Here is a 27,122-nt window from a genome sequence, read left to right as displayed (position 1 = left end):
ACAGCCTTACTCTGCCCAGGCTGCTACTGGTCTCTAGGTGACGCTGTGTTGTAGCTGATTGGCTGACGCGGTCGTGCGGTACGTCCTGTACGTTTTCTGCTGACACGTGACAGTACCCGGATTTTGGTGACGTCGCAGAACAACAAAGATGGCAGGAATAGGAACCAGCACGTACTGGGAAGGTAAGGCAACACTCGAGCCTGTTTACAGCAAGTAGTATTATAACAGCACTTTTTTTTTTTTTTTACCGTTTTCATAATATCAGCAATCAATTTGCCCCTGTCACTCCACCTCTGGCTGTAAGAAACATGGTTTAAAAACATACATGCCACTACAATACCAAGTTAGCTCCCAACAAGCTAGCGAACTAGACGCCGTGTAAGTTCATTTAACTCTGTTCCTTCGGCGGTTTAAGCCGTGTCGTTGATCTAAACAGCTTATCAGCCTGGCACATCGAGTGTGTCAGCTGCTTCGTTAATTGTCGGCAGTGAGCAGATAGCGTTTTCATATTTTCCCCCCCTTGGTTAATGTAGTGTTAAAAGAATGAGCTTTGTTGCTATAACGGTCTTGTTGCTTTAGCTTTCGGTAGCACAGGAGATTTTTTTTGTTGATGTTTAATGCAGAAAACAAAATGGCATATTTTTTAAAATTGCCCCCCCCCCCAATCCGGTGACAACTGATACAACTGTATCAGTTGTCACTGGATTAGAGGCGGGGTACTCCCTGAACAAGTCACAACTAAAACAACTAAATTGCTCATGGGACATTTCACCTTCGTAGTACCATGTTGGACCCGACTTTGGTCAGAGACTTTGGTCTATATTCGCATGAAAACATCACACAGTTGGCGCCAATTTGTGAATCTCCTGTACCACTACATCCCAAAAATGCTCTATTGAGATCTGAAGCCAGTGGTAGCCATTTGAGCACAGTAAAGTCATTATCATGTTCAGGAAACCAGTTTAAGGTGATTTGAGGTTTGTGGAATGGTGTATTATCCTGCTGGAAACAGCCATCAAAACTGTGGTTATAAAGGGATGGATATGATCAGCAACAAGACTCTGGTAGGCTGCTGCATTTAATTAATAATAATAATAATAAATTTTATTTATGAGCGCCTTTCAAGTCACCCAAGGACACTTTACAATAGGATAAAACACTTAGTAATTGATGCTCATTTGGAGATAAGGGACCTGGTAATAGCCAGCAGACCATTATAACACCACTATGAGCTTGAGCTATTGATTCAAGGCCAAATGGAGCCATGTTTTCCTGTTTTTTTAGGATCCTGCTATTTTAATGTTGCAGCAGAAATTAAGACACATGTACCAGGCAACGTTTTTCCAATCCTCTACTGTCCATCTTTGGTGAACCTGTGAACTGTAATCTTACTACCCTGTTTTGTCCTTAGCTGTCAGAAATGACACCCAGTGTGCTGTAGGTAGGTTATCTGCTTTAAGGTTTGATGTATAGTGCATTCAGTGATGTTCTTCTCCATACTTTGGTTCTTACAATTGTTTTTGTTTTCTATTTAAGTAGTTCTTGTTGCCTTCCTGTCAACTTGAAGTAGTCTGCCCATTCTCCTCTGTCTTCAACAAGGCATTGTCTGCCAGGGAATTGTTGCTCACTTGATATTTTATGTTGATATTTTATGTTTTTGGACCATTTTTTTGTAACCCCTAGAAATGGTCATGTGGAAAAATCCTGAGTGTGAGTTTGTGAAATACTCAGACCACCCTATCTGCCATCAACAACCATGCCACATTCAAGTCACACAAATAACCTTCCTTGACAATTTGAACTTCAACAGGTTGTCTTGACTATGTCTTGACTTGACTATGCCTAAATGCATTGAATTGAAGCAAAAATTTCCCCGTTGTGGGATCAATGAAGTCTTATCTTATCTTATCTTATCTTATCTTATCTTATCTTATCTTATCTTATCTTATCTAATTGATTGTCTGAGAGTGTCACCATCTACCGGAACCGTGTTTGCACATATACTTGGCCAATAAACACGATTCTGATTCTTCTTATTATGATATTTGCTTTAATGAGTATTTGGATGTGTGTATTAAACAAATTGGCTAGAAAGTGTTTAATAGTGCAGGGCAATATGGCCAAAAATATTTATCACGATATATATTTTGAAATTTGCAATAACAATATAACTGACGGTAAGCACAACCAGAATTCATACATACGGCGCACTTCAATTTTTCAGAAAATCAAAGGATTGATTTTAAGAGCGACTTATTTTCCAAAAAACACGGTAATAACGACAGCCCGCTAGCATGCTCTACCAAAAATAGTGCTTTGGTGTGTATCTGACGGACGAAAGCTAAACCAGTTCCACACCACTGAACCATTTTTACAAACCAATTCTGGTTCATCTGTTTCATTCAACGATCTGCTTTCGCCCTTCTCATTCTCTGTCGCCGCCATGCTTTTTCTGCCAGGTGCGTATGAAAACAAAGGCACTGCGCATGCACGCTTTACCCATATTCTATCGCGATATTTCATTTTCTTATCATTGCCCAACATTATACCGGTATTACCGTGAACGGTATGATAGGGCCCAGCCCTAGTGTTTAACATAAATTATTCCTCTTTATAGGTTTCAGTGTTACATTTTTTGGATATCTGATATAAAATATTTTTAATAGAAGATGCACAAAAAGATTTTCAGTTTTGAAAATCTTGTCATGGTGAAATTTTGTTCTACATAGCTCTCATACTCTACTATACACTCTCTGCACAGTCAGCAACAGACAAAATAGACATCACAGCTAAGCAGTAGAGTCAAGTTGTCTTCATGTTGAGTTGCTAATTAAGAAAATAGCATTACAAAAAAGTTGAATGGACCATCTATCTATCTCTCTCTATCTATCAATCAATCATCTACTCTGGGGCAATACTTAATTGATGGTGTTTTAGTTATTTTTAAGTATTTCATTGGGTTGATTGCTTCTGTTACAGATCTGCGAAAGCAGGCCAGACAGTTGGAGAACGAACTTGACCTGAAGTTGGTCTCTTTCAGTAAATTATGCACCAGCTACAGCAGCTCCAGAGATGGACGTCGAGGAGACACGTAAGATTTAGGCTTCTCACTCAACCGCAGAGTTAATAACTACTAAAAAGCTGAAACAATTAATATTCTTTTAGCAATAAATCTTTACCAAATGTAAAGATGTATTTATTGTATTTTATTGTTGTCATATTTAATCACATATTTAATATTATTCTTAAAAACAACGATATAGTAAAAAGATATAAAGATATAATGAAAGCAAAGATTGGTTCCAAAGCTTAAACTTAATGTTTTTTATTTTATTTTATTGGAGTTGAAAATGGGTTACTAGTCAAAATGTTATTATTTTTAATTATATTCATCATTCAGAGTTTTCATATCTAGCCTGAATTGTAATTGTTAAAATGCATATTTGTTAATCAGCTAATCTACAGCCACCCCTAAAGTAGCTTGAATGGAATATTCTAACACAAAAACTACATGTTTCTTTATTGCAGACCTTAAGGATTTTGAGACCAAGTAGGCTTTTGAAACATTACCAATCAAGAAAAAAAAACTTGATTACTTACTTCTGTTTGATTACAGTTATTTATTTTTTACTAACAGCTTTAAATTCTTTATTTGATGAATGTGTAATTTCTGCTATGAAATAAAGCACATTTCTTATCCATTAAACACAAGAAAACAGTACAAGATTTTTTTTTATGTGAGTTAAAAACCAATTACAAATAAGCTGCTTTAAATAAAAATTCTTAATATTCTTCCATCTTATTTTTCCTTTCAGGTCAGACACCACACCTCTGCTAAACAACTCTACCCAGGACAGGATGTTTGACACCATGTCAGTGGAGATTGAACAGTTGCTAGCCAAAGTAAGTAAATTGTCTCAGGTCAGTGGAAAAGGACGGCAAAAAGAATATAATAAGAACAGAAATGGAAATATGCCTCGTCCTTCGTGTCTATCCATCCGTCCACTCTGTTTCCTTCTCTCTCTCAGCTGACTGCAGTGAATGACAAGATGGCGGAGTACACCAACTCTCCGGGCGCAGCTGCTCTCAACGCTGCTCTCATGCACACGCTCCAGAGGCACAGGGACATCCTACAGGTTTCCTGTCTTGTTCCTTTTTTCCTGTCGCTCATCTGTTTTCTATAGTTTTTTTTAACATTTTTATTTAATTGAAATCATTTTCTTTCATAGCGACTTCTTCTCAGTTATAGTTACTGAACTCAATGAAGAGCCCAAGAACTACTTTCTAAAGCACATACTGAGTCTTAGGCTACGTTCACGCTGCAGGCGAAAGCACATCAAATCTGACTTTTTCGACCCTGTGCGACCCATATCCAATCATGGTGTGACAGTGTGAATGGCACAAATCCGATATTTTCAAATCCGATCTGGGTCACTTTCGTATGTGGTGCTGAATCCGATACATATCTGATGTTTTAGAAAGGGACTGCTGCTTGAATGGTCAGGTCGCATTAAATCCGTCTTCTACGTCACTGACACAAGACAGACACCAATTATCAGTGCCGGAGAAGCGCCCGATAAGACATCGCGAACGCTTCCTGGCCGTCCATTGCAGATGTTAGTGAAACTGTTGGGAAGACAACGTTGGAGAAACGTGAACATTTTATTTGTACTGTATAATCTGCAGATTCTGACAGAAATCTGCAACTATCCTTTGAAGCACCGCTCCTCTAAAACAGCAATAAGGATAATTATTAGGCCATATGTAAATAACAAAATAACTTTATAACTTAAAGCAAAATTGAGAAACGTGAAGTCTGAAACAAGTCTTTATATTAACGGCCATCAGTCAAACAATACTGTTTGGTCTGGGTCTAAACAGAGCGCGTTGTGTGTGACGTCTTCTTTTGTGCATGCAGGCCGCTTTGAGGGTTCACACTAAAGCGCGTTTGCTGTCACATTTTATTTGTAGTATGAAGAAGTAGACAAAAAAATCGGATTTGATCAAAAAATTGGAATTGAGTAATAAGACCTGCAGTGTGAACCTAGCCTTAGTGGTTCAGTTTTGTCCTGTTTACCACTTGTTTGTTTGTCTGTCTTTCCTGTATTCCTTTTTTTTAAAAACAAAACAAAAAAACCTTTATTTTCCTCGAAGGACTACACACATGAATTCCACAAAACCAAAGGCAACTTTTTGGCCATCCGGGAAAGGGAAGACCTTCTAGGGTCTGTCAGGAAAGACATTGAGTGAGTACTCAGCCACAGCACCTTCTAATTTCATTTAGCTTTTATAGCAGTGTGGGAATGTTTTAATTAATTAATTAATTATTATTTTTATTAATGTCGTTGTTGTTGTTGTATATTATATTATAGTAAATGATAAGATCCTACACACGCATGCTTTCTTGTGTTTTGATCTGAAAGGGTGCTGAGCAATAAAAACGGTCAAGCACTGCTCTTATGTCGTAGACCTTATTCCTGAGAGGAATACGGTAATTGAAACTTCACTTCCATTTGGCATGTTCTTGAACAAATAGAAGATTCGTGCTCACTTTGGCCTTGCATTGAGGAAGTGCATCCTCTCTTCAGATTTGCACAGTTTGAGGGAATTTATTGAAACGAAGGTCTCCCTAGACCATGAGTCTTCTTTTTGCAGTGGCTTATTGATCTGTGAAGGCACTGATGATGGCAAACAGTGAGCACTGCAGGATTCTTATTGATCCTTCCCTGTCCATCTAGAGTACAAAGAGAAGAGTTCTCATGCAGAGGCGTCTTGCAGGCAGGCATACATGTTCAATAGGAATACACTCACTTAACTATGTATAAATATACAAATGTAGTATTCATTAAGTAATTTATAAAGCTCTTAAGGAGCTTACTATAAATTAAAATAGTTTACATTTTTCCAGAATGACCTGAGTGTGAAAAAACAACAGATTAAACAGCATTGGGTGCAGTTTTTCATTTAAATTATGAAACTAAGGATAGGGTACAGGATACTAAGCAGACTTTTGTGTAATACCAATTTGTGTCACGAGATGTTGTATCAAGTCATTGGACCCTCGAGTGTGTCTTGAGTCCAGCACAAGAAGAAGGTAAAATACCGATGAAATGACAGATATTGTAGTGAATCAGACACTGCTAGAAAATGATGCCTTAACCACCAGCAGCAGTAAAGGAGCAGTCAAATGCATGATTTTATTCTCTCTGTTTTAACAGAGGACGGGAGAGGTTATCAAATATAGTGTGAATCTTTACTTAATAAAGTATTAATCAGGATTTTCATTACATTTGAAATCACTGAAAGTAATATTTTTTTTAAGGACGCAAATGTATCTCTTTATTTTAGGAGCCACTTCATTACATAGGACATCGGTGGAGCTTTTTTTTTTTTTTTGGCCAATTGTTTTTATTTTGGTTTTTTTTCCACTTTAATGTTTTTTCTGCTTTTTCACCACTTTAAAAGCACCTTTGTCTGATCTTTTAAGTGCAAAAGATGCATTTTCATACAGTTTTCTAGCATGATGTGGCAACTTATTGCCTAGCAACCGGAAAATGACTTTTAATTAAAGAGACCACCCCTTATCTGAATGATCCTAAGTATCAATACTGGCAAATAATAGACAGAAAGCAATAAGATGTGACTTGAAAATATATGACAAAATTCTGTTGTCGAAAACAGCAAAAACAATTTCCTGATCACAGAATTCTGGACTTTGTGTTTTTACATTGTCTTCTTGGCAGCACAGTTTAAGCCTTGGCCTATCTGAACACTAACGTAGTTACAAGATGCTTTTATAAAATACAATTTTGGGGTCAGTACAGAAATGTGTAAAATATCATGACATTAATACAGTGATGGAATATCTGGTGCAGCTAAGCATTTTCTCTTTTGTCAGGCAGAGGGCAGTAGAGCTCTTGGCTGTGAAGTAAATGGACCAGCACACGTTTCAGAATATGTTTTCCATGTGGTAACAAGAAGGAGTCCAAACTATCTAATTGATACAAGCACTCAAATGAAACAGTGAGGCATATATCAAACACCTAATCAATAACTTGCATTGTGCTTACAGACTACTGAAGCACACACACACCACATTCATAGTAATAGCATGCTGCAGAGCTGAGCTGAGATGTAACAACCCTTCTTCTCCTGCTTTGATTTTTAAATGTCAGCAACAAAAATGACAGTTTTCTATGATTTACATTGGTGCCCTTTTAAAAAGCCTCGCCGGAGTGATGAATCGGTCTGTCAGTACAAAGAATTCTGGTCCCACAGAAGCATCAGCCCAGTTGCTAGGGTGGTCAGATTGGGCTCAAGGCAGTCACTCTGGGGTGTACTATATGTGCTCATAGCCTTCCTCCTCCCCTGCTCGACGAGAGGGTGGGGCAGTGTTAAATGACCAGAAACGAAGAAGGCATGGGAGTCAGCAGTTCAGGGCTGCTGATAGCTAGAGATTCATCAAACAGAAAAGAATGGGTTTGCTGTGTTTACTTTGTGAGTGGTGCAACGCCCATTCATCACTTCTGACTGCTCAGTAGAGGAGAGCACGGTTCTTTCTCCGTTTCTTCATTAACCATAAAAAAAATCTCTTTTTCTCCTTTTTTTTTTCTCTAGGAAAACAGTTCTTTGAATTTTGCTTTCACTGCAGCAGCTTTAATTCAAAAGATCTGACAAAAATGACACATTTAAGGAATCATTATTTTTAAATGTCCCTGCAGTTTCTCAGACTCAGACCTACTTGGGCAGTTGGCCAATCATGGCTTATAGTTTTATGGAAACGCAATATTTAGTCTGAAGAATTATTATTATTGCAAAGGGTGGCATCCTTGGTGTGAAAATACAAAAAGGAAATTAGATATTTGATGCAGTGTTAAAAAAAAGAATGGGTTAGAAACACAAAAAGAGCCATGAAAGACAATCAAGTCGTTAAAAAAAAGTTTAAAATGCTTACCTTCTCTGTCTGGCTTTTCTGATTAATTAATCATTACATAATCACTGTATGCAATAGCCATATATGCTACAAATATTAGCAGTTTGTGTGAATTAGTAAAGCGCTACCATACCAGTAAAGCGATTAACACCTTTAACGCTGTTATCACATTGCTAATGTGCAGTTTAAGGAACAAGGCCTTTACATTTTTATATTCCTTGTATATGCTGTGTGTTTTAGTGGTCCTTGCAAAGAAGAGTGAGATCTGCAGGATAAAACGCAGATTGTCACCTCACTTTGAAAGTTAGCCAGCCTTTGGTACCCTGTGGCAATCTGCTTGTGAAAATTACATTGGCAGCCTTACAGATTGCTCCTTTTTGATTGACTTCTGATTCTGATGTATGCAAAGTTACAGAGACAAGAATTGGGATCAAGGCTGTCGCCTGTTAACTTGGGCTGTCATTTTAGATTTATTTCTTATCTACACTTTGAAAACTTGATTTTGACACACAAGTAAATCTGACATTGCCTAAATGTTGAAAATTACCATTCATTTAAAAAAAAAAAAAAAAAGTATTATTCACGAGTGTATCTGCCTGCCTTTTTAGGACATACAAGAGCGGTTCTGGGGTCAACAACAGAAGAACAGAGCTGTTCCTAAAGGAGCATGAGCATCTGAGAAAGTAAGTTCCCAAAGCATTTGTATTATTTAACCATAGCAGTTAAAAGTAGAATAAGGTTGCCATCCTAAATGTGAAATAGTCCGATATTTTTTTTTAGGAAAGCAAGCTGGAATAACCTTGATGGCGCAGGCCCACGATTTGGGAAAAACAAATAAAAATGTCTTTTTCTGACACATTCATTTGTTCTCTTCATGCGTTTACTTCATAGCAGATGTGAAGTTCTTCTGTTAATTCATAACTTAAGGTCTTATATGAGCATGCATGACAGAGAAGATCAAATCCTGATCTCTAGCAACCTTAGTATCCCACAATCTTTTGGCTGACTCTCAACCCCTGCAGAACAGCATGTGGTTCTTTTTTTATGCGTTTCCCTGTGTTTGTGCCAGAGGTGTTAGATGCACACTGCATGGAAAGTAAAATTGGATAGCAGCAGGGCACACACACACACACACACACACACACACACACACACACACACAAAGAAACGAAACACAAATTTACCACAGAGCTATTTACATGGCCAATACATAGCAGTGTGACTGATTAGTATTTGCATTTGTTTCCCATATCAAGTTCTCAAAGGAATAATGCTGCAATTATTCCCTCTCAAAGACCTCTCCATTCATTTTCTAACAGGCTTTACCTGCTCCCACAATGCATGGCTAATATTTATATACTGAAATTGATGTTTATGTAATGACCCTTTAAAATACAGTGTGGTCTAGTTAAATAACTTTAATCGCATAGCATTTTATGGATTTTTTTATGTCTTTGAAATAAAGCAGTTACACTTTTTTACTATATGTTCAGTTAAATATAAATTTGCATTTAAATTAGTAACTAACACGAAGCAACTAGCACGAAGGTCAGTAACGCTCCTGTTTCAACAACATTAAATTGTATTTAACAGGTATCTTAAATGTTAATCTAGCCACCTCCTCCAGCTTGTTTGAGGAAACACCAAGAGATTCCCAGGGCAGCCGAGAGCTATTATCTGTCCAACGTGTCCTGGATATGAATATGATCCAGAACCTTATTCTTTTGGTCACTACCCAAGGCTCTTTACAATAGTTGAGGGTAGGGACGTTGGACGACCAGTAAATCGAGACCTTTGCTTTTTCGCTTTGAGTCAATCTCCCACTCCCCTTGCCCATCACTCCTAAACAAGACCTTGAAATATTTAAACTCTTCCGTGGGACAATAACGCATCCCTGACCCGGAGTGGGCACTCCATCTTTTTCTAGCTGACGACCATGGCGTAAAACTTGGAGGTGCTGATTCTCATTCCGTCGCTTCATACTCGGCTGCAAACTGCTCCAGAAAAAATGAACAGAATCTGTGACAAAGGGCAGCACTAGCAAAGTCCAAAACCCACTGGGAACGAGTCTGACTTATTGCTGGCTATGCGGACAAAGCAACAGTTTCTGTGGGATCGAATGGGTCTTGGCAACGGGTCCGACCACGCATACTCCCGAAGCATTTCACACAGAATACTCAGAGGGTATGGCTTCTGCAAGTCCGCAAAACACATGTAGATTGCTTGGGCTACCTCCCATGAACCCTCAATCATTCTCAAGAGTATAAAGAGCTGGTCCAGTGTTCCGTGACCAGGGCAGTTATTTGGGACAAAAACCACATTGTTCCTCCTGTATCCCGAGGTTCGACTAACCAGCTGTTAGTCGAACCTCAGATACTCTACTTTCCAGCACCCTGACATAGCTTTTGGGAGGCTGAGGAGTGTGATCACCCTATAGTTGGAGCACAACCTCTGGTCCCCCTTTTTAAAGATGGGAACAACCACCCCAGTTTGCCAATCAGACCTTTGGATTGTCAAAGATCTTTTACCGTCCAACAAAATTCTTAGTTAAAGTCAGCAGTGCTCCACCCACACTATACACAGTGCAGGTAGACCACCACTTTCCCCTCCTGAGTCAACTGATTGTTTTCCAGAAACCATTCGAGGCAGTCAAAAAGTATTTTTCCATGGCCTCTCCAAACTCCTCCCACAGCCCAGTTTTTGCTTCAGGCACTGCCCGAGATGTGTTCTGCTTGGCCTGTTGGTAACTATCGGCTGCCTCCAAAGTCCCACAGGCTAACCAAGCTAGGTTAGGACTCCCTCTTTAGTTCGATTACGCTCTTCACCTTCAGTGTCGACCATTTGGTTCAGGGGTTACACCCATGCCAGACACCAACTACCTTGCAGCCACAGCTCTGTGTAGCAGGTTCAGCAATGACTCAATGTCCCTAGTCTACCAATGGAATGTTGTCGAAGCTCTGCTGGGAGTGGAAGTGGCCTAGGGTGTACCATATGTCTCTGTGTTTTTTGTTTATTTGTTTGTTTGTTTGTTTTTTGACGGTATGTCTTTATAGCACCTATTTAATGGTACTGATAAACAGTATCAGTAAATTTAATACTGCAGTGAAAGTGTCCATGGCTCCTTCATCTCTGTATTCTGTAGGTCTGTAGTCAGTTTTATTTAATACAGTGCCAAATTACAACAACAGTCACCTCAAGGCGCTTTATGTTGTAAGCTATACCCTACAATAATACAACAAAGAAAACCCCAACAATCATATGACCCCTATGATCAAGCGGTTTGGCGACAGTGAGAAGGACAAACTCCCTTTTAACAGGAAGAAACCTCCAGCAGAACCAGGCTCAGAGAAGACGACCATCTGCCATGAGTGGTTGGTGTGCTGTGTCTATTTTTCTCTTTGTCGTCCCCCATTTCTTTTGTGTTGTCCAGAAGGAAATGGAATGCGGTGCTACAAATGCTGTGACTCTTCTATACTGACCTATAGGTGGCAGCAACATGCCAAGATATATAGCAATGTGCAAATAAAGATGAAGAAGAAGAGGACTGCAGGCCAAAAGAAATGGATGTAAATAATTGAGAGGAAGGAAATGGATTCAACACATTTGTTAGAGCTCAAGGATATAATCAAAGGTATTGCTGAGTTAAACAGAATAAAAAATGAGCAGAGGTATTCTAGCGTTCACAAAACACTCAATATTTGATGGTTAATTGGAGTACAATTCAGCCTGTGTAAGTTCAGTGGTTTTCAAGAATCACATAGGTACTGCTGACTGCTGAACTGTATAACATGACATTTCATTACCATGAATTGTTCAGGTGGGAAACATTTGGTCCTAGCATTCATATGGATGCTACTCTAACGCATTACTGCCCATGTTATTGGACACCGAGCAACCCCCTGATGGGGTTGGCGTCCCACAGAGAACAGTGTATCTTACCACACCACAGAAACTGCTCAGTGGATGTATCATACAACCCATATAACACAATGGATGCTTTAACAGCATCCCAGTACCAGACAGTACTCCTGTGACATAATAGCTGGAGATGGCTTCTATTTCGTGGCTGATAAATGAATATTTAGGTGTGCTCATTTTAGCACATGAGGGAGACAAGTTAATGCTTCAAGTGCTTGAGTGGGTCGAAGAATATTTTGGCTCCAAACATCTTAACTGAATATGTAATATAAATTATTTTAAAATGAAGATTATTTAAAAACACACACACAGCTAAACATTACCATTTGAGATGCTTTCTCAGCAGTCAGGCTGTTTTGCTTGTCATTTGCATTTGATCAGGATATTGTTAATTAAATTTTGTTATTAAACCACAGCCCATACTATCTATAGGGCTTCCCCTTACCATTGGCATAGATGGGAGGGAAAGTGGATACTGGAGATGAGGATTGAGTTACACTTGATTGATCCTATTAAAGCCATAAAACAGGAAAGGGAAAAGAGAGAAAAGGGATGTAATGTGTTGGTGAGTATCACTGTTATCCACAGATACCCGATAAATATGAGAGATTTGAGTGAAAATCTTACTTTCCTGGCGCAGTCTGTGATGATCTCTTGTCAAAGGTGACTTTTATGGAAAAGTAGCATGAATAATGAGGTTTCTTTTATGTAAAGCTGCATGATCTGTTTTAATTTATTGAACTTTTTTTGCTTCATCATGCTGCCCCAATAATTTAGCGTGGAAAATGTAAGTAGGAGGCCTTGTGTAATGACTGTGTTTGAACCATTTATAAATTGGCAAATGATGGCTTGAGGCTTCCAAACTGGTCAGCTAAGACTAATCAATTTGCAGCCTATAAAACAGCTCTCTTGCAGTTAATCTACAAGCTACTGCAGTGAGTGAAATGCTTGCAAATCTCTATTGATTCTTAAGAGAACCCACTGAAACAAATATCAGTGAGCAACTTTTATTTATTTCATGACTGCACCTTCAGATATGAAGATTCATACCTATGTTTTATCATCTGAGAAGGGGTCCGCTTTACCATAGGAGTGAAAATATAAAGAAAGGAGACAATGTGGCAAGCATCTACAAAAAAAAATCATCCTCTTCCTCCTCACCTCAAGATTCATCACCTGAGCTGAAGTCAAGCCTCTAACACATGAAAATGTGTATAAACATGTTTATGTGTTCTAGATATTGTTGCAATTACTCATTTTCAGCAGCTACGAATGAGCCGGCTTTAACAACAGTAGCTGGTTGTAAGCTATTATGCCAGCTAACGTTAGGCTTCAGTGTCTTAAAAATCACATTTTCTCACTGACAGTTTGACACTCTGCGAATTAACTCTCGTATTTGTTCTCATGTGAGAATATAATTTGAGTCCAGTTAAAAAAAACAAGTTTCATTAATGCTCGGTAACAGTGGATAACAATAGCTAACAGCGGTGCTAACCGACAGAAAAGTTCATTGTATCCTCAACATCTCACCTCAGTATTGCTGTCCTCAGGAAGAAGTGAGCTTCTCTGACTCCATGACTTGTATCGGATTCTTTTCACAAAGATTTACAGCCTCCTGTAAATGGTTACATAAGCTTGTCATCTGGCATATAAACAGTGGACTGGTTAGATTTTCTTAACCAAATCCAGTTGTTAAGTGATGATGTATAAACCCTGCTTCCAGGTCCAAACTACTCTGCGTTTATTAAGTGATCACTGTTGGCCTCTCTCGGCAGCACATTTTAAAGATTGGTTTTTAAAACCTTACAGTATAACTACAGACCAGCAAATACAACAACATATTAATTAGGGGTGGGGGGGGAAATCGATACTGTGTAGTATCGTGATATTTTGTTTGCTAATAATGTATCGATACAGGGACAGCAGAAATCGATATTTTGTTACAAAAAAAGTTTTTGTGGACTGGAACATGCTCTGACTTCAGAGCATGTTGATCAGCTCCTTTTTCTGAGCAAGAATCCTGACATTCCTTCACTGTCCAAATGTGTTTAACTTTTTTTTTTTTTTTTTGGCAGCGATAAACTAAATTTAAGACATGTTTTATTTTAATTAAGTTTAAAACTTTTTTATTTAATGTAAAATTATATTTTGTTTTAATTTACTTTCAAATTCTTCAGTTGCTGAATGGGCTGCATAGTTTTCATAAATTGCATAGTTCAGAATAGCTATAATTGTACCAGATGGTTGCATTCAGTTAAGTTGGACTAGACTGTAATACAAACCGTTCAGTTTGTCAACAATAAAACTGACTGAAATGAGAGAAAGACTGAGTGTGAGACTTTGATATTAGATAAAATGAATATTGATAAAGCTTACCTTTATGTACAGAATCTGAATATCGCAAAATATTTTTAAAAAATTGCAATAATATCGTATCGTGCGTTAAGTATTGTGATAATATCGTATCGTGGGATGTATGGTGATTCCCACCTCTAATATTAATCACTAACCTTGTATTGTGGATGGATTATCTCAGTTGTTCTCCTGACTGAAGTTTGGCCCGTTTACAGCATCCTGCCATGCAATTACATTTGTCCCTAACCATTGGAAACCCTCACATTAACTTGAATCAAGTGGAAAAAAGTTAGCGTTCATCCTCCAGCTTTACCGTGTTTACAGTATATTATGCTAACCATAACTGTGTAGCTAGCCACCACTTACCACATCATTATATACCAGCTTGCTCAACTTAAGTAACCCTACAAACGTCACTGCTGTTTAGTTTTTTGTCTTTGTTTATGTCAGAAGTGATAGCAGAGCGGTATGTATTAATTTTTTCTGAAATCCCTCAGTCAGAACATGCTATATTATCTTTAGATGGAAACTAGCGAGCCAACTCCCTGCTAACTTCAAACTCCGTTAAACTTCATAAATTCTGTTTTCGTGGATGCCTGGATGTTAAATTTAATTGTTACACCTGGTAGAGCAGCCACACTCATCATTTTATTAAAGATGAAAGAATTTAGACCATTTTTAACTCTCAGTGATGCCACGTTGTCCGTTTGACTGTGGGACCTGAAGCGGAGTTTGGACCCGGAAATGGATAATGACGTCAGACTTAAAGACAGGATGGCAAACCAAATAGTGAAAGAATATTCTTTTGTTTGTTTGTTTATTTGCTTGTTTGTTTGTTTTTTTTAACACACAAACAGTAGTAGAAACACACCGATTGGCCACAACTATTACTGGGTACAGTCTAAATTTAATGTTTTCGATCTCTCTTGGTTGACTAAAGCTGCAACTATAGCTAGGATTATGTACTTAAATTGGAAGGTGTAAGAAAAAAAACTTGAATGAAGTTGAATCCAGTCTATAATCTACTGACATCTAGTGGTGAGGTTTTATACACTGTAAATAGTCTTTGGCAAGTGTAACTTGATGCCATTTAGTAATTAAAGCTACTATAAATGCTGCTGATCTGTTATTTCGCCTCATCATTGGTTCTTTCTCCATCCTTGTAGATTTGTTTTTCCATTTCTCTTTGCCATAGAGGTTAGCCTTCATAAATAAACAAGAGATAGGGAGGGAGGGAGGGGTAAGTCCATTAAAAGTTCATGCTGCAACAGCTTTAATGGTAGTGGTCACATAAGGACTTCTAGTTCAAACTCACAAGGAAATCCAATGATGATTCTCTGGATGCTTTTCTTTTCACTCACAAAGTTGAGTTATTAAGCTTTAAGATATGCTCTGAGTCTTTATTTCAGTAAATACTGTCACAACTCATCATTTTGTGTCCATTTAGGCTCTATAGTCTGCCTGTTTCTAAATGTGTAAGCTCTGTTTCCCAGGCTCATGAGAATTGCATGTGATGCTTTGCTTCAAGTGAAAAAGCATCTAAATATCATCTACATATCAAACAAGACATATTCAAATTGTGCATTTTTATAACAAATAAAAAATTAAAAAGTTAGTGCAGCATAACGAACAAGGGCATCAAATCGCACGATCCATGAGCCACATCCAACAGCTGCAAAGAACCTGCAATTTGTGAATGTTTCTGTTTGCTAATCATTAAGGCCAGCATGGTTGCTGAATAATTGTGTACTTTGCTAAGTTACTTAGGTAATTTAGCAAAGTACACAATAGTAATTTGGTGAGAGTTAGGTATTTTACAACTACAGTGCTTAGGCTGTGTGGGTTAGTTATCTTCACAGTTGTCCAGTTAATCTGTTTTCTTTTAACAAGGACAGTTAATTGCCCATTTTAATAATGAAAATACTCAAATAGCCAGGGCTGGTACTTCTAAAACTGTAGTGGCCAGTATATCATGCCAATATCTCTTTTATAATTTTTTTGCAAGGTCTTGATCATGGTGAACTCTTCAGGTTTTCCACCTAGCATTTTAAACAGGTGTTCAAAGTCTCTCTGTCACTCTGTTGTCTTCAAGATGCCTGCATTTAGTCTGTCTAGCCTGTTGCCGATTTTTAAGTTTGCACCATGGATACATGGTGAAGTGCTTTCTCGTATTTTTTCTATCACATTACAACTTACCACAGAACTAGTTCAGGACGTTTAGAGATTTAATTATAGATTTACCCAACAAAAGTGTTTGTGGACCAATTTGTGTCAGTTAATTTATGTTTTTTCACACTTTTGTAATGATATGAGGACAATACCACAGCTTATTTTAAATCTATCATCCATATCAACCATATTCACTGACTAGCTCACACAAAACAGTCCATTATGATCTATTTCATATCCATTTCCTTGTGAAAGCAATTTAAACATCAAGATTGTTTACGGTTTGGGAGAGAAGACTCATTTCAGTGAGTTGAAAGTGTTTAGCTGCTTACTGGCATGTTCTGATTTTCCTCTCAGTACTTAATGTTGGTAATGTTTTAGTGGGACTTCTCAGTAGCAAAACGTGTACCATAGCTTCATTGACAAATGATTCTCCTACCAGAAACGCTACATCCAGATGAACAGAATGAACTTTCTGGGATTTCCTTACCAGGATGACTGAGCATGCAGTTTATGTTATCTGTTGGCCCTTCAACTAAACTTTGATGTAAACTTTGGAGGTCATTCAAAGCCCTTCTTTGGATATTGGCTGCCTTTTCTTCTTTTCTCTGTCAGGACGATCCCACGCTGCATCAATTATGTTGTGGTACAGGCTCTGGGGAGGCACACCATGCTGACATAGGCCAGGTTTTTGGCTAAGAGCTCTTTGGGAATCATCGTGTTGATGCAAAATACAATGTTGTGTGTATCAAACTTTGTTATCTTTGGCATTTTTCATAGACTGAGCTGAACAAATGTGTATTTGCAACAAGCTGCTAGAAACAAAGTGGTTTGCTAAGTCGACTGTTATGTGTATACACAATACTGATTCATATTAGGTTAGTTAGGTGCTTTTTTCAGTTGAGTGGCTTAAAAGACAAAAAAAAAACCTTCCTCTGAAAAGGGTGAGGTACAAGGATTTGACTGAAGATGAGTGAAAAAGCAGCCAAACAGAAACTATGAAAGACATTCAGAAAGCCTAAAGGACTATTGGCTTGAGACAACTTTAACCCTTGTATGGTGTTCGGGTCTGTGAGACCCGTGTTCAGTTTTTTTCAAAAGAAAAATTAAACAATTAATTATTTTTTCACGTGTAAATGTGTTGTGTCTTTCCACTCACTCCACTTGATTATAACTGATTTATTTATAACATTTTATATAAAAGAAAAACGAGAAGCACATTAATTCATAAATGTGATCTAACAAAGGTAAAGGGAAAAAATTAACCATGTTTGCTGTTCATATGTCTTGTAATTGGGATGAAGTAAACATCTGTTGAGTAATTTAACATAAAATTGTTTGATAGTGTTAATTTGGAAAGCCAAAACTCTAGCGGGTCCACCAGACCCATGAACACTGGCTGAGTAACAAAAATACGAACACCACACAAGGGTTAAAGGACTTGTGGGCAGTACTGTTTTAATCCTTGTAGCCATGATTTTGCAATGCATGTAGTATTTTTTTTTAACATACTGTTCAGATGAAACCAAAGTGTACATAATTGTCAATAAGCATTCTGTCTGTGTGATCATTTGTTTGTGAATCGCAGCAGATCATATGGACAGTATGGGTTGATTCATCAAAATGGAAAGGGCAATTAGCTGGAAGCTAATGAGTGACTTAATGACGGCAGGAAAACAACTGACCAAGGGAAACAGAAAGAACCCCACTCAAAGCTGAAACCACAGAAATTCTAATATACATAAATGGCACAATCAAGCTCACCACTATAGCTGCAAAATGATTATGGAGGATATAAAGCATAAATCTTTTGCCACATCTCATCTCTGCACATAAAAACTCCATAAATCAAGGCGGATCCCGAGCTTTCTCTTTTTCCTCTTCAGCTCATTATTTATCAGCAGAACACTGTCAGGTGAAGGACAGTTAAAGGCTTCGTTTTTTTGTCGCACCTCCTTCCATCTTTTAAGCAGTCTCTGTCCATATTGCATTCTTAAGTTCTTCTTCTTTTTTGGCCTCTTTCAGACATACAGTGTTTATTCGCACCAATTAATTTAATATTTTATTAACCAAATACTTATTTCAAGTTTTTATATGTTTTAAAATCTCAGATCCTAGAATATAATTTCTGGTCTTTTTCTAATGCTATAAAGTCTTATTCCTACTGCATAATTGCCTAATTGCAGTCTTCTTCAGTCCACCCACCAGCTCCCATAATACATTTATTAAGTGAAATGGTAACTGGCATCTAACTCATAATGAAGTTAGATGCCAGTTATCATTTCACCTCCTGTAACTGATTTCATTCAGTCAGACAAATGCAGTTACGATCTTACAAACTACTGCCAAAAAAAGCAGGTTGGTGCCAGTGTGGGCAGCTGTGATCCAAGAACAGAAGGATGCACAGCCCACATTGTGAATATGCATTATAGTCCAATTGGTCCTGCCCACTCGCTGCCTAGAAGACAAAAAGTTAAATAAGACATATTACCTTTCAATACCACAGATAGTAGGGAGCTCTAGTGAAAAAAGGTCCCTTGTTATGTCTGGGCTTGGCTTTCTTTACCACCTTTCCTGTAAACACTCACTGCAAAGCAAAATAAAAGTCAGCTGGAGCAGAAAATAGTTCTATCAAGTCACAGATGAAGAAATGGACTGCTAATTGGTACCCAGTAATAGTTTATCAAAACTGAAGCACAGATATCTGAGACTGACTTGACCTCGCAGCAAACCATAATATTATTCAAATAAAAGCGCTCTAAAAGTTTATGATGCAGATGCATGCGTGCACACACACACAAACACAAACTGTGCATTTTCCTTTTTATTCTGAGTAAACTGATATGTTTCGTAGGTCATTATTTTGATTTGCTGTGGTACAAGACAACAGAGTGATATTCACAGGTGGGCAGACTTGAGCAAGTGAGGTACTGGAACCTAGAACGGGAGGTTTGCCCACAGGGAGCATAAATAAAAGTTATAAGATAACTGACTATCCACTAGTCAAAGAAAAATTGGCAGATTAGTCAGCTACCAAAATAGTCTTTAGTTGCCCTAATTGCTAGTAACCTAGAGGAACTACAGTTTTTGCCACATTTTCCAGCTCTTGGTGGTTTCCTCTCATGTTTGCCCATCAACAGAGAGAATGACAGAATCACAAAAACTGTGATGCAATCAGGAAGATCTCGCATCTTGCAAGTGAGGTATAAATCTTTTACCGCCTTCTCTTACTTCATCTCAACATTGTTAAGAGCTTAACGGAAACCGCACATTGAGCATGCAGGTGGAGGATGTGGAGCTGCTGAATGGAAGATGAATGACTGTTGAACTATGAAATACAATCCCTGCAGTTTTGTTTGTTTGGTTGACTTTAGTTCTCTGGAACATTATCCAAATTGATTCCAATTAGAAGATAAACCGCTGAAAGCTTTTTTGCTTATGAGCAACCTGAGACACAAAACAAGTGTTACAGCATAAGAGGTTTGTGTGGGATTAGGAGTGTAGCAGTGCCTTCCACTTTCCCCTCTTTTATGCAGTGATGCAGAACGTTAACCTCCGGGCATCTGAGTTGATTTATCCATGAGGGGAAAATGAACAAAACAAATAAAAAAGAGAAAAAAAAAAAGACTAATGCCTTTTTGGTGCAACTCAGTCACTGCTATATGGGCCAAATATAATGGTGTTGTCGCCCTTGCAAACATCAACGGATCCGTTGCAGTTGGCGCATGAGTGTACAATTTGCTGGCGTTTGCTCCCATTTTAATGATAAATCAGTACAGAAGCTCAGAGACTCACAGATTGTACAGGAGGAGATCTTAAAAGACACTCAAAACTGTGCAAGTTTTGTTCTGTTTTTTAATTTAACAGAATCTACCACAACTCTTTCTTTTTTTTTTTTTTGTGAAAAAGTATATCAGTCTTCCAACAGCTTGACCAGACCAAACCATACTGTAGCATGGCCTTTGGTTTTGTGTCAGGAAGTATACAAATTCTGCCAAATCAAGCATGCAGATTCCTTGTTTATTCTGCAGTGCTTGTATCAATATCTAACCAGTGCCCTTCCCTTGCGTTTTTCTCTCCTTCTCACTGTCTATAGCTCAGATCGACTGATGGATGACACAATAAGGTAAGCCCTTCTTTCCCTTATTCATCTGTGTCTGGTTCTTACAAAGATTTCTTCTTGTTTGTTGTTGCTAAGTATGTGCTCACAGAGCATTGTTGCTTTGCATTGATTTCCCCTTTATAATGTGGCTGGCTCTTTTCAATATAATTTAAAGTCTCTTAAGATGAGTATTGTTCTGGTTTCTGGCTATAGTTAAAAAATGGGTTTAAAAATTACAGTTCTCTCAGGTGTGACAGATAACACGTTATCTTCTTAAATATAATGAACTGTAGTTTACAGGCTATCCTTTTAAAAAGTTTTGTAGATGTAGTTAGTTTAATCTTAATGACCTCAGTCCAAGGAGAAGAGGCACTGTTTGCTGCACATATTGCATTAAGAGGCACTATCATAATTTGTGATCTGGGGTTTTATTCAACAGTTTGCTGGACAGTTTAACATTCCTCGTTTAGGTCACCAAAAAACAAAAACTGACTGATCAGAGTGCACTTCTGTCCTCCAGCTCTGATTCTCATGAGCCGGTTAACACTGACTAGTCGAGGTTGCTGGTATCAGCAAAGTGATTCTTCCTGACTGAGGAGAACATGATCCCCAAAACACAGCTCCAGGCCAAGACTGCAGATTGTCCCCTCAGCAACCTCCAAACCACAGGAGATGCTAAGACCCCACCCACCCGTGCTCACACATCACACGCACAACACGTTCAGACGAACACAGTGGTCATAGTCTCTCAGTGCTCAGTCGAAACACACACACACACACACACACACACACACACACACACACACACACACACACACACACACACACACACACACACACAGCTCATCATGTTTACCAGCCAAAAGAGTAAACAACTGGTGATTTCATTTACTTTGTTTTCACCGGCATCCTCTGGGGATCTTTTACTCTGAGATGGGAGGAATTGGTCCCCTATGACTAGTTCTGTTTGTCACCAGTCTGAATACTAGCATAATCCTACATGTAGTGAAAATTTAGAATAATTGAACATTTTTTGCTCGAATCAAAAATTTTCCTTTCTATAATATGACATATGTTCAAATAGTATATTATTCATTGTGTCGTATATAAGGGGCGTTAAACGGGTCTAAAAGCTTTTATAATTGGCTGATGTCACATCATCTTTAAACCGATTAAATGATGCTTCTCAGCATGTCATGTCTTTTTAAAGTAACTTCTCTCCTTGCATAAGCAAACCAGTACCACTCGCAGCCACTGCTGCTGGCATCTAGCCATTAGTTATTGTTTATAGAACCTGTTTGTGGATCTTTTTTGGTACAGCTGTGGAGAGGTTACTGTAAGAGAAATAAATGATTATTAGGGATTAGTTCTTACAACTAAAAGTTGAACAAAGTGCTTGAAGGTGGGCTCTGAAGCTTGTATTGATTATTTTGTGTAACATAGAGCCTGAAACTTTTCCTGCCAACTGCTCAGCTGCACTTTGCTGCTCTGAAGATTCCTGAGGCCCAAGTTTTAGAACAAGAAGCACAATACCACAGCACATCTGTACTGCCCTTATAGGTGCCTAACCATCTCATAAAGATACTGCATGTAGGAGGGAGGAATAGTGTTTGAATGAGCAGGAATGATCACAATTTTAGGTTTTACCCTTTAAATCCTTTTCTGTAGTTTTGGTTTACAAAAAAAAGGTTTAGAAACAGTACTGAATGACACAGGGGATTTACAGCACCACGATGTTTGGTGGAGACAACCAAAGTAAAAAAAGAAAAGATAAAAATTACATTTTCTAACTCGCCTACAGTCAGAGGTACTTTTCCATTACTAATAAAGAGCAAAGACATGAAGGATTGTCACTTTTCTCTACTCATCTGTTTTGCTACATCTTTCTTTTTCTTCAGCATTGCTATGGCGACCAAGGAGAACGTAACCTTCCAAAGGGGCATGCTGAAATCCATACAGAGCAAGGTCAATACTCTGGCCAGTATCCTTTATGTTGCACATGTGCAGTGTTGTATGCGGGGAACCAAATGACCTCCTTTAAAGTTATCTTTAAAGGATTTCTAGACTGAAATCAGTATAGGACATTCAAAAATTAGCGCTCACATATTTGATAGAAAATGGTCTTTCTTATTAGGATTTATAGAAATGTAGCCAGTAATAGTGTTACTGAGGTTACTATATCCCATATTTGTGTATTTTTCCTTAATTTACACTCTTTCAGACCGTTTCCCAGCTATCAACAACCTCATTCAGCGAATCAACCTGCGAAAGAGAAGGGACTCTCTGATCCTTGGCGCGGTGATTGGCGTTTGCACCATTCTCCTCCTGCTCTATGCCTTCCACTGAAACTCAGTCTTTAAAGAGGCAGGATTCATCTGCTCTTTGTAGCATGGAAACTCTCTGGGGGCTGAGCTGAGTGATTGGAGGACCCTGGAGGTTCCCGAGCAGAAGGACATTAAGTTGGTCCAGTTTTGGGACAGGAGCAAATTTTGGCCAACATTTTCTACTGAACCTGTATTTAGCAGCGGGGACAGATGGCGGGTTGGTGGTTGGGTGTTTTCTGCCAACAAGAGAACGAAGACCAAAACTACAAATAAGACTAGATAAAAAATATATATTGATAAATCACCTTGAGAGCAATTCTGTGCCACTGAAAGTGTAAAGAGACTGAGATTGTGTGATGGATTTATTATTATTTTTTTCACAGGTGAAGGATTTTAAGCTGAATGGTTGTTTTTAATTGGTGGAGTGGGATGGATAGTTAATTGTGGGCTGTACAATGTGAATTAATAAATTATTCATATCAGTATGTACAACAAAGTGTGTGACACTAGAAGATGCTCATTTAGAACATTTTTGAAACTCTATTATTTGAAACTTCATCAACATTTCTGCATAAATGTAATGCCACCACAAGGCTCCAATAATAATAATAATAATAATAATAATCTATTACATTTTATGTGTTTTACCCGTGGAAAGTGGATTTATAAAGTTAATGACAAGTGGGAGAGAGATTCAAGAAAGTGATATTGAGGTTCAAAGGCAGAGCCATCGGTTGTATCTTACATTTTTACATTCAGAGGTTCTGAGCAAAAGTGTTAAGCCACCCCACATTTCTTTGTTTTTGTTTGAAAATGGGAAATATGTGCAGCAGTTTTTTGAAACATTTATAAGCCTGCGTTAACATACAGTTCATAAGGCAAAAAAAGGAGTTTGTACAGTTCTAATAAGCTTGAAAGTCAATATTTCGTGGGACCAGCTTTCTTGTAATTTCTTTTGTCTTCAGCAAAAGTTCTCCAGATTTCTTGATAGACGTTCAAAACTCTTCTTTGGATATTCGATGCCTTTTGTTCTTTGGCAGAGTGTTTGGGATCAATGTCATGCTAAAAAAGCTGATGGAACTGCATGGTGGATCAGTCTGATGATACTTTTGCAAATACAGCTCCAAAACACGACGATTTGAATAAAAACCTGTGTAATGTTGCCTTTCCTCCCTGTTTCTCTACCTTGCACTGAGACCATTTCTGATGAGACTTCAGTGAACAGTAGACGGACAGAAAATTAGTGAAGAAGAAGCCAATATCCAAATAAAACCTTTGAAAGACCTTCAGGAAGACAAAAGCACTATTGCGCAAGAACGCGTTAAAAAAGTCAAGAAAGACTGGCTCAGTGGAAGCAAAATATAAAGAAATGAGGGGTGGCTCAAGACTTTTGGACAGCACTGTCAATAAATTAACTCACAGGTTAATCAGGAGCCATTACTTGTTAAAATAAGGCATTTTTAGTATAAGGCAGTCATGGCATAGAATGAAAACAATCATTACTTGCACACATCCACATTAATATATACATTTCAGTTACTTCTTACTGTAATCTTTTAAACTTGTGTTAAAGTTTTTGTAACTTGCTTGATCGTCTAAGTTCAGTCCTAAATCATTGAATATAAGAAAGCATTAAATAAATGGCAGCTTTTCTCTTTTGGGACAGTTGATCCACATGCTTGCCTGATTGGCTGTTTTCAAAGCCATGCAAAATAAAGTATCTTTTAAGAAGAAAAAAACTGGTGAAATATATTCAGTCACAAACCTTTTTATAGTGCACTGCTTCAAGGTTTCCATAGCAGAAAAATGAAAGCAGGGCTTGATGACCAGCCTCTGGTGGAGTTAAACGTTTTGCACATTTCACAGTGTACCTGGCAGACCTGAGCCTGACTGACTGCGTCTGGTTTGAATCCACTTGGAACTCAAAGAGGCACTAGAGGCGCTGAATCCTTCAGCTGAGAAGGGAATGACGGCAGACAGGCTTCGACTCATTCGATTAAAGTCTTAGTTTGTTGGTGCCGGTGCTGGAATGTGAAAGCAAAGCAGCTGTGTGAGAAACATCAATGCGCTTTTCTCTCACTGCTTCAGGCTGTCAGTTGACTGTAATCCAATACAAAAATGTCCACAACAGTGGAGTGATGAGAGAGCCTTTGGTTTCTTGTTCTCATCCCCTCTGTTTGATGCCTTCCTCACAAAGAAAACCTGTGTGTATATATATATATATATATATATATATATATATATATATATATATATATATATAGATATATATAGATATATAGATAAATAAAATATGGTCTGTATCCTGATTGGGCATTATGACAGGAATAGCCTTTTCTTCATACTACAGCAGTCAGAAAAGATTGCCACCTGCCCATTAATATCTTACATCCTTTAAGGGGGAAATCCTGCGCTGAAGTCTAAGTATAGCTGAGAAGTGTGTACGTGCTGTTGGAGGACTGCAGAGGTGCAACTCCTGAATGTTTTAGCCACTCAACTAAGTGCTAGATTCTCTCAGAAGAGTCTTGCTACAGTAACTTCTGGCTAGCAAATTTCCTTATTAGAAGGAGCTAAGGTGTAAAGACAGAAATCTTGTCTTTTTTTTTGTGAACAAAGTGAATATTTAAAAAGCAGTTTAAGCATTTGAAACTAAGCCAGGCCTTTATTTGTGTGAGTGTGTGTGGTTGAAGAGAGCCACACACACACACACACACAAATTCTCTCCTACTCTACAGTCTGTAGCTGTGGTGACCATGATAAATGGTGTTTGTGTTCCCTGAAGTCGAAGTGTGTATGCCCTATGTACAGGGCTTAGATACAATAAAAGCAACAACAGCTGTGCAATCCAATACAGGACTGCAGACAACAGCACCAGTGCAGAGTTGAATCAATACCTTCTTCTGTCAGTCTCAATGAAGACTGAACAATACACAAATATTACATTCACAAATGTACCACAGTGGATTTTTTTTCTTCTCTGTGGGAAAAGCCTTTTTTTTTTCTTTCTTTCTTTCTTTAGACGCCAGTCATGAGAAAAACACAGATGGTCACAGACATGCAAGAAAGTTGGGTGATTCAAAAAATTTAGTTTCATAGTCAGGCTGCCTGAATTTGGCTGTTGACTGACTGACCTCTAGTGCCACCACTAAAATTAACCTTTTAAGAAAATGCATTGATAATTAGTAGATAAATGGAATATGTTTTAGCTGTAAACATCAAATTCTTGCCAGAATACAATAATAAAAGTGTCCCTTTACTTCTAAAACAATCATTGAGCAGATTTAAAGATGGCAACGGACCGGTAACCATGGCAACGGGCCGGTAACCATGGCAACGGGCCGCCAACCATGGCAATGCGACGGTAACCATGGCAACGGGCCGGTAACCATGGCAACGCATGTAAACCATGCCATTGGGCCGGTAACCATAGCAACAGGCCGGTAACATCGCAACGGGCCGGTAACGATGGCAACACATGTAAACGCATGTCAACACGTCGGTAACCATGGCAACGTGTCGGTAACCATGGCGACACGTTGGTAACCACGGCAACGGGCAGTAACCATGGCAACGGGCCAGTAACCATGGCGACGGGCCGGTAGCCATGGCAACGGACCGGTAACGATGGCAATGCGTCGGTAACCATGGCAACGCATGTAAACCATGCCATTGGGCCGGTAACCATGGCAACGTGTCGGTAACCATGGCAACGCATGTAAACCATGCCATTGAGCCGGTAACATGGCAACGGGCAGGTAACGATGGCAACGCATGTAAACGCATGTCAACACGTTGGTAACCATGGCAATGCGTCGATAACCATGCCATTGGGCCGGTAACCATAGCAACAGGCCGGTAACATCGCAACGGGCCGGTAACGATGGCAACGCATGTAAACGCATGTCAACACGTCGGTAACCATGGCAACGTGTCGGTAACCATGGCGACACGTTGGTAACCACGGCAATGGGCAGTAACCATGGCAACGGGCCAGTAACCATGGCGACGGGCCGGTAGCCATGGCAACGGACCGGTAACGATGGCAATGCGTCGGTAACCATGGCAACGCATGTAAACCATGCCATTGGGCCGGTAACCATGGCAACGTGTCGGTAACCATGGCAACGCATGTAAACCATGCCATTGGGCCGGTAACATGGCAACGGGCAGGTAATGATGGCAACGCATGTAAACGCATGTCAACACGTTGGTAACCATGGCAATGCGTCGATAACCATGGCAACGGACCGGTAACGATGGCAATGCGTCGGTAACCATGGCAACGCATGTAAACCATGGCAACGGGCCGGTAGCCATGGCA

At 38.8% G+C, this 27,122-nt stretch overlaps 1 protein-coding gene across 1 annotated transcript; it reads left to right on the top strand.

The window, feature by feature from the left end:
* Window positions 1-24,464, top strand: gosr1 (golgi SNAP receptor complex member 1). The gene is made up of 9 exons (XM_085429966.1): window positions 1-182; window positions 2,980-3,091; window positions 3,816-3,903; window positions 4,029-4,136; window positions 5,155-5,246; window positions 8,542-8,616; window positions 20,472-20,501; window positions 22,376-22,458; window positions 22,699-24,464. Exons 1-9 carry the CDS (start codon window positions 149-151, stop codon window positions 22,821-22,823), a joined length of 747 nt encoding a protein of 248 aa, XP_085286092.1. The 5' UTR covers window positions 1-148; the 3' UTR covers window positions 22,824-24,464.
* The last annotated feature ends 2,658 nt before the right edge of the window (window positions 24,465-27,122 follow it).

The sequence above is a fragment of the Copadichromis virginalis genome, linkage group LG14, assembly GCF_057382275.1.
Source record: "Copadichromis virginalis isolate Kocher_CV1m ecotype Utaka linkage group LG14, C_Virginalis_male_GT1.1, whole genome shotgun sequence".
In the NCBI taxonomy this organism is placed as follows: domain Eukaryota; kingdom Metazoa; phylum Chordata; class Actinopteri; order Cichliformes; family Cichlidae; genus Copadichromis; species Copadichromis virginalis.
This window is presented reverse-complemented; position numbering and strand designations above follow the sequence as displayed.